Source organism: Mastigoproctus giganteus, chromosome 1, assembly GCF_048544385.1.
Source record: "Mastigoproctus giganteus isolate SK-2022 chromosome 1, ASM4854438v1, whole genome shotgun sequence".
In the NCBI taxonomy this organism is placed as follows: domain Eukaryota; kingdom Metazoa; phylum Arthropoda; class Arachnida; order Uropygi; family Thelyphonidae; genus Mastigoproctus; species Mastigoproctus giganteus.
The window spans coordinates 239010488-239025958 of record NC_143575.1 but is presented as its reverse complement, the minus strand read 5'-3'; the positions used below and the strand labels follow the sequence as shown (position 1 = coordinate 239025958).

The window sequence follows — 15471 nt, the reverse complement described above, 5'->3', positions numbered from 1 at the left end:
ATTTTCTTTTTTTCCCGGTTGTGCAGCAAAAGTCTGTGGCTTCCTTGCACTATGGCTAATACAAATACTAAAAAAACTTACCATCTTGCTAATAAGTATAAAACACCAACAAGCAATGCAAGCCCAAGGGTTCCTCCTATTGCAAATCCTACAACCATTGAGAAATCTGGACCTAGAGAATACAAATGAACAAAAAAAATTCTCACATTCTATTTCTCTCGCTTATTTTTCTCAGATTATCACAATGATCATCAGGTAATTATGCTTATATACAATAAAATATAGAAAATACTTAAAATTTACAGTAAAAAAAGTGAAATATATTTGCAGGATAAAAAGCAGAATAATAATGTGAAAAAATGAAATATTAGTAGTACATTCGAATTACAGAATTTCCAAAATTTTGAAAGTTTAATTGCTAGATAAATAAGGATTTTAACTAGAATTCAAAAATGAACAAAGTGATATATTAAAATATTATATTATTCTTTATTATTTTTTTAGTGGCAGTAGGAAAGGGTATGGGGCATATAAAAGGTATAACATTATGTTTCACTGAATGCATCGTATTTCTACTTTAGGATAAGTATAATACAATAAAAACAATACTGCTGATTCACACAAAAAAAAAAAAAAAAAACCCTTAAATATAGCTTTTAGAGTGACAGAAGCATAATGACTTTAACAATAATCAATAAAGAATATGTTCTAGGTAAATACATTTTTGGCATTAGTTAATTCAAAATATCATTTTTTGAATAAAAAAGAGTAATTTGAATAATAAAATGTGTATACAACTAAAAAAGTGTATATAGAGTGATGGCCATCAAAACTTCTTCATAATAAACACAGAAATAATATAAACATTAATGAATAAAAGTATTTATTGTATTATTCTACTAGTGTCTTGAGAATATATGAGATTAAAAGAGATTTCATAACAATCTACTACAAAAATTAGAATATCTATCCAATTAAATATAAAACATTAGGACAGTAATATAATTTAATCAAAAGCAGATCAAAATTAGCAAACAGACTTTTCAAACTATTTTACGATTACTATTCTGCTCATTTTTCAAATCACTTTAAGGAATTACTTTGAAGTAATCAAGAAAAACAATTCTCTCAAAAATTGCAAATAAAATAAAAATAAATTATTGAAGAAAAATAAATTATATCAGTTAAAAATAATTTACTTAAAAGGTAGCAATACTTACCTTTATATTGAAAAAAAAAAAAAAAACATGAAGTAGGTATTTTCTCGTTTTTGATAGTATACCAAACAGTATGGTCTTAGAATTTATAATACCATACAGTAATAATAAAGAATTCCTAATGCACACAGAAATCACTGCTGAACTTGATAATAACTCAAAAGCAAGGAAAAGAATAGTGGCATAGTCTCTATTTCACAAAAAGGATATCCTATGGCTGATAATGCTGACAAGGTCATAAAAGGCTGCAATATATTTTTATCATAGTAAAGTATGTTTATGACATCCAAAACAGGAAATGATGTCAAAAGAAACTGATCAGACAGTTGCTAGAGACTGAACACTAATAAAAACTTGTTTATTAAGAATAACCACAAACCTGTAGAAATAGATATGAAACTATGAACTGTATGATAGATATTTCACCCATAAAAAGTGTAAGAACATAATAAAAGTTTAGCAAACAAAGCAACAAGCAAACCAATTTTAAAATAATAATATCTATATTTTTAGATATTATTATTTTAAAATAAATAATCATTGTGCAAATAGAAAAAACTTTTATTAGAAGAGAACATTAAATATATTATAATAATTTAAGAAGGACCTCATGAAAAATTAACCGTTTCGTTACATAAATTTTGCTCTTACTCTTTCGTGCCAAACATTACATGCAGGATATTTGAAAGATACAATTTCTCACGTAGCTCAAAATAAAATAACATTATTCTATTTTTTATTTTTAATATTGAGAACTAATGTTCTAATAAAATTGAAAACACTGAGTGGCATTTGAGTAGTCATTTGGAATGCCTACTCAGTAGGCATTTTGGAATGCCTGCTGAGTAGGCATTCCAAAATGACTACTCAAAACGACTAATTTTGAGTAGTCATTTTGGAATGACTACTCAAAATTAAAATTTGACGCTCGACTCCAAGTTTTTTTATAAGCAATTTTAAATGGTTTATTGACACTCAGAAGTAGAAATTATACAAAAAAAAAAAACTTAAATACTAAATAATATTATTTTCTTATTGATACTTCAGATCCAACTATAGGAATCTGATATCAAGGCAAAGTTCAGCAGGCAACAGGTCTCTTCTAATCGATAATCCTTTAATTTGAATTTATGCTCCATGGTTGTAGTGTGAAAGTTTAACCTTCATTCATCTTACTATTTCTTCTCAGGATTTATAAACCTCAATCATATCCCCTCTAAGGTACCAAGTTACCAGAGCCTCTGTAACCCACATACAGGCCCTTTAGTCAATTTTACCAATCATACCACCTGTCTATGGGCCTTTGCAAAGAGCTTAATATTGCTGTTGTTGTTTTTAGGCGTGGGCTCCATACTTGGATGCAGTATTACATTTCACATGAAGAAGTCTCAAAGTCACCTTATATAGTGTAACTGTAACCTTCCTACAAACAATAGTTTAATAAATTATCAACAGGACATCATTGACCCTACTTCCTGTCTGCTATGCATAAGGAATTTCATGTCTGGATCATACTCCACCCAAATCACTTTTTCCTCTCTGTTTTAAATTCAATCCATCCAAATATATACGTTTCTTTGGAGTTGTTATTTTCTAAGTGTAAATACATGTTTTTCCGCATTAAAACTCAGTTTACACTTATCCAAAGCCTATCCAAATTGCCCTTAAAGAGCACTGCCTGGCACTGTTCACTTACCACCCTCCTGATTTTAACATAATCTGCATATTTTGATATCATACTCTGTATCCCTTCATCAGTATTATGTAAGAAAATCACAAACAGTCATAGCAGTGATCCCTGAGAAACTTACTCCTAAATCCTGGCACACTGAGGAGTAACCATTAATTACTAACTATTTGCCTCCTGTCTAGTCATCCCATTATCCATTTAAGGATCTTGTTTGTGATTCCAGTATGTTCCAGCTTATACAGCATCTCTCCCTCTCTCTCTCTCTCAAGTGAGATCATGTCTAATACTTTGCTAAAATCCAAAAGTCATTTCCTGTACCCCATGCATGAGCAACACAATCATAACAGTTTATCACATTGTTTAAACAAATTTTATTAATATTCATTGCTTTTGTGCATTTTCCTACCACAAATGTCAGGCTGACTGGTTAGCCACATGATCATTAACCAACTTTATGAATCAGTGATACACTGGTGCTAACCTAATCAAAGGGAATTACCCATGAGTGCAGTGAAGTGGTGGTGCAACTAGGTTGAGGCTGGTGGGACACATGCCCTGGGTACCAAATTTGGAGGGTGCCACTTTTATGGTTAAAAAATGCAAAAATTCCAATTTTTGCATTTTCCAAGAGGTGTCATTTTTTTATTTGCCCTGGGTGCCACAAACCCTGGTTACACCACTACAATGAAGCCATCATAATTAATATTAATAATATGATTCATTCCCTCATCGGTTGCCACAAAATAACTGCACATATATATATGTCAATGCATCCCAGAACCCTTAGTTTCCTGCTAAAAAGTTTTTCTAGTAAACAATCCATTATAATTTCCATATCATTCAGTGTGCCGACCGGGCTAGCTGGGTGGGTAAAGTGCCTGCATGGCAACCCAAAGGTCGCAGGTTCAAATCCCACCTCAGGCTTAGATCAGAGTAAATGCAAAAACTTTGGGAGGTGCATTATGGCCACAGAAGCCGATGTGCCAACAACTAACAAAAAAATATATATATCATTCAGTGTGCTCATATTTCTTATAACAGTTTCTCCTCAACATGGAAATGCTTTCATCTATAAAGATTGATGCAAAGTACTATTCAATTCACCAGCTACATCAACTGGACTACCAGTGACACTGTTGCATCAAGGATCTAATTTGATTTGCCAATTAAATTCATATTTAAATACAAATCCCCCCCTTTTTTCATTCTCTAATTCAGTGATTTCTTGTATTCGGCCTTCACCAGCCTGAACCATTTATGCACTCCTTTTACAGATCAAATTATGATTATTGCATTCTTCAGAGTTCTCAGAGTTAGGAGATTTAGAAGTCTCTTAAGTCCTTCCTGCTGTAGCTATGGATTTACACAATCAATATACTGAACTCACAGCATAGACATGAAAGCCAGAGCAGCCAACTAACAGTGAATGATACAGGTATCATATAAAAAAAATGGAGTTCTCTTGGAATGATGTTATGATGTCACTTCAGTGTCCTTAAAAACCAAAAAATATCATATGCAATTCTGCCTATTATCAGTGGTCTATCAAAAGAGCACGTCAGCTACACTACAAGGCACATTGTCGCATTAACCAATGTGCTTTCTATTTCTTTTATCTTCAGGTTTCAGTTAAATGTAATTTAAACTAGCACTAATGAAGGGGACAAACTGAACCTTGAGACAAAATACAAGTTATGAAATTTAAAAAGTTAGTCTAAATTAAAAATAAAAAGACTATTTTTTTAAAGTATGTCATTAACAGTGAATGAATTTATCCAGAAACCAGTTTAAGAAACAGTACAACTGCACAGGCTTCCTCATTTGCAGTATACAGCTAATCCTGATATAGAATCTCCAGAACAACAAATTAAAGTTAAAATGAAGACAAAAAAATTGCAGTAATGACGATACACTCAGTCCATTCAGTGCTGTTCTACAACTATTAATACAGGGCCTTCCACAAATTGATATTGCAATGTTGTTCTGTCACCACTTCTCCATAAGGCAGAGTTCATCTCCAGATGTTTCTCCTTCTTCAAAGTTTACTCCAATAAAAAACGGTTCAAAATTTAAATAGAAGGTGCAGTTTATTTGTTTCTTTTTTACTCCATATGTAAAGAAAGTGTTAACACTTTCTTACATGTGGAGTAAAGAAAGTGTTAAAAATTTACTTTATAATGTTTTACCTATTTATTATCCTTCTACTGTGAATACAGGGCAATCTTCTAGCTAGGGTGGCGGTTCATCTTATAATAGTAAAACTATTACAGACCTGTTAGCTTAACTTCTGTTCCAAGGAAAATAATAGAGTCTCTGGTTAAAGAATAATGAAGGCCCATCTAGACAAGAATGCAATTATACTGAAGTCAGTCACAGTATGAATTTGTTAAGGGGCAATCATGTCTGACCAATCTGAATGGATACTATGCAGTAACAAAAGAAATGGATGCAAAAAAATAAATTTTATATGATATACTTGGATTTCAGGAAAGCTTTTGATACTGTTGTACATAAGAGACTGATGCACAAATTGCAGCAGTGTGGCATTAAGGGCAAGTTACTGCTCTGGATAAAGGGATGGTTGAGTGGGAGAAGACAGAGCATGGTTATTAATGGACACTACTCTTCACAGACTAATGCTATTAATGGTATCCTCCAGGGTTCAGTGCTGGGCCCATTGTTGTTTTCTATATTTATTAATAATATTGATGAAGGTGTATTAGGCTTAATATACCTTCATCAATATCATTAGTTTGCAGATGATATGAAGGTTGATAGGGTGGTTAATGACAGTAATCAAGGAAAGCTACTGCAGCAAGATCTATAAAAATTAGGAATGGGCAGAGAAATGGCAGTTGAACACTGACAAATGTAAGGCTGATATGGGCAGCAGTAATTCCAAATTAATGTACCAACTATGTGGTACTACACTCAGGGTAGTGTAAAATTAAAAAGACCTGGGAGTAATTGTGCACTCAGATATGAAGTTCTCTGGACAATGCAGACAAGCTGCCAGGACAGCTCATGGTATTTTGTCACTGATATAGAGGAACTTTGCTAGTGGGGATAAGGGGGTGATTATCAAATTGTATAAGGCAATAGTTATGTCTCATCTTGAGTACTGAATACAGGTCTGGAGGCCTCAATTTAGGAAGGATGCAGATCTGCTGGTATGGGTGCAGAAAAGGGCAATGAGATTGGTGAAAGGAACGAAAGGAAGGCCTTACCAAGACAGGCTTCAGTTCTGCAAGTTGAAATATCTACCAACTGGGTACCCACAAGGCAATCTTATTGAGATGTTTAAGACTTTGAATAGATCGAGCAAGCTCAATGCTGATGGCATTCTTCCTCTTGCTCAGACTATGCATGAGGGGAACATAAGTTCAAATTGAGGAAGGATTGTTGTAGGATAGATGTGTGGAAGCTTGCCTTCAACCAGTGGGTGTTTTACTTTTGGAACAAACTTTCATCTGTTGTTGAGGAAGTACATGGCTTAAATAAATTCAAAAAAGAACTAGAAAAATGATTGGAGGGGATGGACAGATGATGTGGGCGGGTTTTTTCTTTTTCTTTTGCTGATGATTTATAAGCTTGCTTTCTTGCATCATATGACACCACTACAACTACTACTACAAATAATATTAAAAAAATAATAAATTTCCACCTATGTTATTCCTCAGGGTAGTCTAGCATACAGCTTTTTCTATTGTATTTCTGGAAATGCTAGAATGCCTGTTATTATTTTGCATATATAGAACCAGCAAATGCAGAATAAGAATAAAATTTACACACATGGAAATAATTTTTAAAAATATTCAAACAATGCTATTAATAAATTAAAATAATGTTTTTCAACAGCTTTTAAAAAGTACATTTATGGTAATCTGATCTGCAGTTTTTCCTACAACTACAACCTGCTTCCTGAAGCATTCTAGTGCTAAACAACAGTGCACAGTATATTTTTGGTGATGTTTGATTTTAAGCCGTTTGATTTATTTTATCCTTAAAGATAGCATAGATGGAAAAGCAAATGCCCAGGTGATAATATTATAAAGAAATAAAGCAGAAATGCCATTGTATCAGATGTGAATAGAAAATTAATAATACTTAGTGAGTGGATTACAAAAGCAATTATAACAGTTAATAATGAGCACCAGTACAACATGATAGGTCATTAACAGTTGATTAAATATACTATTTGTATGTGTATTTATAAAAATGTGCACAACCATCTCATAGGAGCATAATCTATTATATCACTGCTTCCATGGAAATATCAGTTTTTACTTGCATAATTTCAACTCATAGTACCGTTTCTAGGAAAACAACCTGCCGTAAATCCAGGGACTGTCTGTACAATAATAAATTTTTAAATTTATTAATATAGTTTAAATTTTTAAAAATTTTTGTCAGTAATAATTCACAACTACAATTTTTCTGACAATATTAATTAACAGCTACTATTACAGTCCTCTGTTACAGTTACTCTCTTGTCAAATAATCAAAATCATTTCTTCCCACTCATGTGACGTTGAATACAAAATTTAATGGTGTTTGGTGAAAATTTAAATTTTATCACCAATTTCAACACTGCATGCCAAGTGGTAATCTGTGAAAATGGAGGTAACATTGATGTATATATGAAGCAGCAGCACATTACTGAGCTCCTTGATGTAGGGCGCCTCCGTAGCCAGGTGGGAAGGAGCAGCAGTGCATAGCACAAACTTCTTGATTAGACAGGGGTTCGAGCCCATCACCACCAAATACGGAGGATGCGGAAAGGTCAGGGAATGACCACCGCATATCCCGGAGCAATATGGCCTTAGTTGCTAATGCTCCTAAAAACCAAATAACAAACAACAAACAACCTTGATGTAGAGAACACTGCATGCATTGAGATGTTTGAAAAATATTTACAGGGTTGTTGTTTGGTTTTTAGGAGCATTAGCAACTAAGGCCATATTGCTCCGTTATATTTACAGGGAGGTGGCAGTCAATATGAGCACAGCTGGATGTGTCAATGGTAGTAGTTTGAAGGACATGCCAAGGTCAGTATGTCCTCACATTGCAGTGAAGGTGGAAATTAATTTGTGAAGGCAGATCCATCAAGACCCAGAAAATGTGTACAAGGGTTGGAATCAGGGCTGTGCAAATGGGGGGGGGGTGCATTGGATGCACTCAAGGGAGACATCAAAGTCTCAACATAAATAAACAAAGCACCGTAACCTTTTTTGCATCTGGGCCCAAAAGTACCTTTGCAAGGCCCTGGCTGGAATAGCTTCAATGCATTTAAAATAATTTAAGGCATTGGAATACAGGAAAGTGTGCAACAGGTGGGTCATATGATTGTGAACAGCAGATCATAAGGAGCAGAAAGTATAAGCTTTCGAATGATCTCTCCGAGTCTTATGAAGCCATGGGTAACAATTATTTTGACTGCATCCACACTGTGGATGAGACCTGATACATCATTATGAAGGTGAGTCAAAGTGGTAGTGTGCAGAGTGGTGATAGGTAATTCACTGAAAAAGAAAACATTCAAGGCTTAGCCGTCTGATGGAAAAACCTTGTGTTTTTGGAACAAGAAAATGATAATCCTTGTAGATTTTCTGGAACAACAAGGTAAGAAATGACATTCTACTTGTAATATGGAAACACTGAAGAAGCTGAAGACATGAATTGCAAGAGTGAGGCCAGAGGACCATTGCAAAATCTGGTAAATGTGGACTATTCTGGCACATTTACCATACAGTCCCAACCTTGCACCACTAGACCTTCACCAGTCTGTGATTCTCCCCCTTTGTGGTGAACCATTGTAGATAACAAAGTGCTGTCTTTGTGGCTGTCAAGCAGCTTTTGAAGGCTAACAGCAGACAGGTCGGTGGGGGATGCAGGCTCTAGTTCAGAACGGTTCAAATTTTATACAAAGTGGTGGCAAATATGCAGAAAATTAAATGTGATTACTAATGTGATTAAAACGAAGTAGTCACATTTAATATGTGTTTATATTGGCATATTAACAGATGACAGCACTGTGATCAACCTGAATGTTTGGAGGAGCATATGTTGTTAATAGGAAGATGAAATGAAAAAAGACAGCTACTAGAGGTCATATTATAAAATTATCAATAACTGTTAGGGAAGTTTGCATGATGCATTTTTCACTGGCCCAACAGGAAAGGGATACACTGTAGAAAAACAGCTACTTCAGGTCATACTATAAAACTATCAATAACTGTTAGGGAAGTTTGTATGATGCACTAGCCGACCAGGCTAGCCAGGTAGGTAAAGTGCCTGCCTGGCAACCCAAAGGTCGTGGGTTCGATTCCTGCCTCGGGCTTGGATCCCAGTAAAATGCAAAAACTTTGGGAGGTGCATTATGGCCATAGAAGCTGATGCACAAACAAAAAAAAAGTATGATGCACTTTTCACTGGCCCAACACGAAAGGGATACACTGCAGAAAAATGCAAAAGTAGGGTTTCATGCTATGTGCATGCAAGAGAGAGGGTGCCAGCAAGAAGCATTATCTTCACAAAATAAACCTATAACAATAAGGAATGATTAACTTATAATAATAAGGAATGAATGAATGAGCATATGAATGTTAACATGAAGATGAAGGGAAAAAAATAAAGCTACTAGAGGTCTTACTAAAAAACTATCAATAACATAGTTTTAAATAATGCATTTTTTCATTGAGTGAGCGTGAGCGTGTGTGTGAGAGAGAGAGAGAGAGAGAGAGAGAGAGAAAGCATTATCATCACAAAATATACCTATAATAATAATAATATAACAATTGGTCTTGTCTGACCAATTTGATTACTATGATGTGGTCACAAAGGAACTGAATGCCAAAAATAATTTTGATATCATATACTTGGATTTCAGGAAAGCTTTTGATACTGTTGCACATGGAAGAATGCTGTACAAATTGGAGAGGTATGGCATCAAGGGTAAGCTGCTACAATGGATAAAGGGATGGTTGAGTGGGAGACAACAGAGAATGGTAACCAATGGACACTGCTCATTGTGGACAAATGTTATTAGTGGAGTTCCCCAGGATTCAGTGTTGGGCCCATTGTTGTTTTGTATATTTATCAATGATATGGATGAAAGTATATCAGGTTTAATGTCCAAAAATTTGCAGATGATACAAAGGTTGGCAGGGTTGTTAACGACAGTAATGACAGTATGATACTCCAACTGGATCTAGATAAGTTGGGAAAATGGGCTGAGAAGTGGCAACTGGAGTTTAACATTGACAAATGCAAAGTACTGCATATGGGTAGCAATAACTGAAGAGAAATGTACCAACTGGGTGGTACTACTCTCAGGGAAGCGGAAAGTGAAAAAGACCTGGGGCTAATTGTGCGGCCAAATATGAAGCTCCCTGAGCAGTGCAGATGGGCTGCCAGGGCAAGTCATGGAGTCTTGACAATGATATATAGGAATTTTGCTAGCAGGGACAGGGAGGTGATAATCCCGTTATACAAGGCAATGGTCAGGCCACACCTAGAGTACAGTGTACAGGTCTGGAGGCCTCATTTTAGGAAGGATGTAGAGTTGCTAGAACGAGTACAAAGAAGGGTAACAAGATTGGTGAGGGGAACAAAGGGGTGCTCTTACCAAGAAAGGCTTAAGTTCTGCAAATTGGAGCACCTGGAGAGTAGGCATCCGCGAGGTGATCTGATTAAGGTGTATAAGGCCGTGAATGGGTTGAGAAGGTTAATGCTGATGAGATTCTTCCTCTTGCTCAGACTAAGAACCTGAGGGGGCACAGTTTCAAATTGAGGAAAGATAGTTGTAGAATAGATGTGCAGAAATTTGCATATAGTTAATTGGTGGAACAGGCTTCCATCTTTTGTGGTGGAAGCTAATAGCCTTAATAAATTTGAGGCTGAACTGGACAGACATTTGGAACGAATGGAGGGATGAAATGGGAGGAGTTTTTTTTGGCTGATGCTGCATAAGTTTGCTTTCTTGCATCGTATGCCTCTACTAATGCTAATGCTAATAAGGAATGAATGAACAAGCATCTATATATTTAATATGAATTTAATATTGTAGCCGTTTTCTTTACTCAGTTAGTGTCAACGATAGGCTTAACCGATCGGGCTGGAAGTGGTCTCAAATTGAAGATATTTCTTCCTAGGTGTGCAGAAAGTTGTTAAAATTTAAAAATTCTGAATAGTTTTGTTTTACGGATGGGCCAGTTTTGTACTACAAACGAGAATCGTTCAACATGAACCCCGGGGGCTCACATCTAGTGAGTATGGGCTTGGCAAACCCAGGGTCCTGAGCTGGATATCATCATTCTTCTCTTTCTTGGTGATTCCTTTCTACTTCTCTCTCTCTCTCAGGGGGGTAACTTGGGAATTTTTTTTTTTTTTGGCTGGTGCAGCATAAGCCTCAGGCTTCCTTGTACCATATGGCCATTAATAATAATAATAATAATAATAATAATAATAATAAAACATTCATTTCATAGATGGAGCCACTGGAAGGTGTTAACTGTTAAATAAACAGGTGTCTAAATTGATAAGGCATTTTTTTCTGATTAACAATTTGCACTTTTAACTATTTAACTGATTAACAATTTTCACGTTAACTATTTAACTGATTAACAATTTGCACATTCACACAATTGTGTCCTTTGTTCCAAAAAAATATAAATAAATAAAATAAAAATAATAATAAGAAGAATAAAACTCTGCTACCAATTACAAAATTCTCTACTAGCACTGTCTACCTTAAAAGAAAGAACTAATCATTAGGATTACGCCTCAGCTCACTGTATGTTCCCACGTTGCACACGCGAGCTCATACACTCATTGCCATTAGTTATGTTTAATATGTTCAGAACCCATCATTTTATCGTTATCAACTTCGAGTTTGTTTTTTGTTTTGAGGTTATTTAAGGTAAGTAATTTAAGGATTTAGAAGTATGTCACAGTCAAAATGTTACTCTGACTGGTTGTGTTGAACGTACCTTGCGTCAAAGGAGAAACACCTTTTCATGTTTCTGCAAATATATTCAAGATCGTTTTGAAAGATTGATCCTGAATACATTTACACGTATATACTGATACTACATGGGTACTACATTTCTTTAGGACAGTAGAAAAAAAAACTCTACTACCAACTGCAAAATTTTTGCAACGGGTTCAGCTAGCTGTAGCCATTGCGTACGATAGGCCTAACTGATTTGGTCTTAAATTGAAGATATTTCTTCCTAGGGTGTAGAAACATGGGAAAATATAAAAATTCAAAATGGTAAAAAATCCAAATAGTTTTAGTTTAGAGAACGGGCCAATTTTCTCTACTAGTGCTGCCTAGCTTAAAAGAAAGAATAGGTTTATTTCACAAAAATAAGAAAGGATTCGATGTATACTGGCTTACCTACTCACGATCAAACAAAGACTACATTTCTTTAGGACAGCTAGAGGAAAAACTCTGCTACTAATTGCAAAATTTTTGCAATGGGAAAGGAAATAGGACCCAATATAGAAAAATTGCAAATATAATTTGTGTGTGTGTGTGTGTGTGTGTGAGAGAGAGAGAGAGAGAGAGAGAGAGAGAGAGAGAGAGAGAGAGAGAGAGAGAGAGAACACAGACATTACCATCACAAAATAAACTCATAAGGAAGAAGAATCCATTATTATTACTAAATAAATAAATGAATAAATAAATCTATAATACTAAGAAAAGAACATACCTCCAAAACAGGCTCTTGTTTCTGATGGCTCTGAGATCGATCCATACAGTGGAACTCCATTATTCAGATTCACTGCTCGAATACTGAACAAAAAGGCAACTCCTATCTCTGCTTCTGGACATTTTAATGTGACAAAAGTAAAAGTCTCGCTATCTGTAATATTCAAAACAGTATATTCTACATCTGTACTATTTTTATCTTCCTGCCATACTTGCTCTAACTGATAGAAATCAATAGGACCATTAGGATACTGTGGCGGAATCCAAGACACTTTCACAGCAGTGGCATTAATCACTTGAGTACGGGGTGGTTCCATCTGTCCTGGAACTTAAAATCAAAAGGTTCATTAAAATTATACACTCATATTTAAGACAAAATAACAAAATAAACAGATAATGTTATATAAGTAGCATTATATGTTTTAACATTTTTCTCAAAGAGGAACAGAATGGAATCCTAAAGATATTACAAAGTTTTAACATACAAATATCTATATATTTAATACAGAAGGCATTTACTTTTGACAGTCAGTGTGAATGATAGGCTTAACCGATCAGGTTGGAAGTGGTCTCAAATTGAAGCTATTTCCTAGGTGTGCACAAAGTTGTTAAAATATTGAATAATTCGTTGAAAAGGCCTCTGGAGTCAGGAACTCTGTAATTCATTTGTAATGCTATTAAATAACACTGACTCGAATCTGTAAAATGTCTTTATTATGATAATATAAAATAAAATAAAATACATGTGTACTGATCGTATAACTGTATATTAAAATATTAAAACGAAATAAAATGAATGTTGAATAATAAGAATAAAATACAATAAAATATATAAAATTAAAAGCAATAAAGTTGTTTAAAATCACTAGAACCACTAACACAGGAGCTTTCGGCAGCAGAGGGTGCCTTCATCAGCTATAGTGGTTGCAGGATGACCAACTATGACCAACAATCTATATGTACCACACATCTCAGCAGGTCTGCAAAATGAACTATGGCATCTGTGCACGGTTCACACTTCTTGTGCATTGGAACCGGAAAGTGGAAGGGCCACTCTGAACCGTTCGTCTCTTTGTTGGATAAGGGCTTCAAAGAGTGAATGAATGTGACAACCTTTATTCCTATTAAGACTGTAGCGCTCGGACAAACATATTCTTAAACTCTCCAGCCATTTCCGGTTCCAAAAGCCATGTGCCTTATCCACGATCATGGCTTCTTTAGCAGTAATGCCATGTTATTCCACATAACACCCCTTGCAATCAGGACACTCAATTTCATATATGACCCTACTAGTGGCTGCACACTAGCTGTCCATTGGTGTGCAGCCTCCGACCTTGCAGTTGCAAACAGCATATCTTACACAAACGTAAGATATGGGAAATGGGTTCCAAATTTCCTGGATATTAGGGATGTATGCAGTGGAAACAGGTGTAAAAGCATCCCTGCAACTGTTGTTCATACCTCTTAAACACCTCTCAATGATGCTCTGGGGGTAACCGCGTGTTACTAGGTTCGCTGTAACACGTTTAATCTCATCACATCTCTCTTCAGACGAGAAGCAGTGGGACTCCACCCTTTCCAATAAGGCCTTAACCACACAACTTTTGTGGCAACTGGCCTGAGCTGTTTTGAAGAGTGTGTATTGACCCCGACACAGGTTTTCTGTAAACCTTAGTTTTCAAGTGTCGGCCTTCTCTCTATACACGCACATCTAGGAACAGAAGGGTTCCCCCCTGCTCAACCTCCGAAGTAAACTGAGGTTGAGCAGGGGATGGGGCCATTCCATTCCTAGATGACTGAGAACGGGCCAATTTTCTCTACTAGTGCTGCCTAGCTTAAAAGAAAGAATAGTTTTATTTCACAAAAATAAGAAATGAGAAAGGATTCGATGTATACTGGCTTACCTACTCACGATCAAACAAAGACTACATTTCTTTAGGACAGCTAGAGAAAAACTCTGCTACTAATTGCAAAATTTTTGCAATGGGAAAGGAAATAGGACCCAATATAGAAAAATTGCAAATATAATTTGTGTGTGTTTTTTTTTTTTTTTTTTCTTTGGTAATTGTTGGCGCATAGGCTTCTGTGGCCATAATGCACCTCCCAAGGTTTTTGTAGTACTTTGATCCAAGCCCGAGGCGGGAATCGAACCCACGACCTTTGGGTTACCCGGTAGGCACTTTACCCACCCGGCTAGCCCGGTCGGCTGTGTGTGTGTGTGTGTGTGTGTGTGTGTGTGTGTGTGTGTGTGTGAGAGAGAGAGAGAGAGAGAGAGAGAGAGAACACAGACATTACCATCACAAAATAAACTCATAAGGAAGAAGAATCCATTGTTGAGAATTTTTTAGAGAACAATAAAGATTTGGACTACCAAACTACGGTTTAAAATATGTTGGCATACTTCAAGAAGTTGGGCCACAACATGATTGCCACAGTACATTTTTACAATTTTTACGTCCTGTTTCCAATCTTTCTTAATGAAACTGATGAGACAGTAAAGAGGAAGCTCTCAAAGCCTGCTTTACTTGAAGGTGGGAAGGGTGGCTAATGTTGCCAAAATGACTTCAGTTAGTTTCAAATATGGTCTGAAAGGCTGTAATAAAAGTTTAATTTCAATTCTGCATTTTATTGCAATAAAATGGAGTCCCTCAAAGATCAGTATTAGGGCTATCCTATATCCAATCTTCCTTAATGAAACTGATGAAGTAGTAAAGGGGAAGCTGTCAAAGAAGGTAGGAAGGATAGTTAATGTTGCCAAAATGATTTGGATTAGTTTCAGATATAATCTGAAAGAGTGCCATAAAACTTTAATGCTTCTAAATATATTATTAGTGAATCTCTCAGAGTTC

At 35.5% G+C, this 15471-nt stretch overlaps 1 protein-coding gene across 9 annotated transcripts in view; it reads right to left on the bottom strand.

Moving 5' to 3' along the window:
• LOC150091676 (uncharacterized) overlaps nucleotides 1–15471 on the bottom strand; it is a 480181-nt gene that overhangs the window by 32691 nt on the left and 432019 nt on the right. For all 9 annotated transcript variants that reach the window (XM_090376339.1, XM_090376320.1, XM_090376307.1 and 6 more), the window contains 2 exons: nucleotides 12624–12950; nucleotides 82–172 (listed from right to left, as the gene is read on the bottom strand). In XM_090376339.1, coding sequence (XP_090232465.1) covers nucleotides 82–172; nucleotides 12624–12950 — 418 coding nt within the window. The remainder of the gene's footprint in view (nucleotides 1–81; nucleotides 173–12623; nucleotides 12951–15471) is intronic.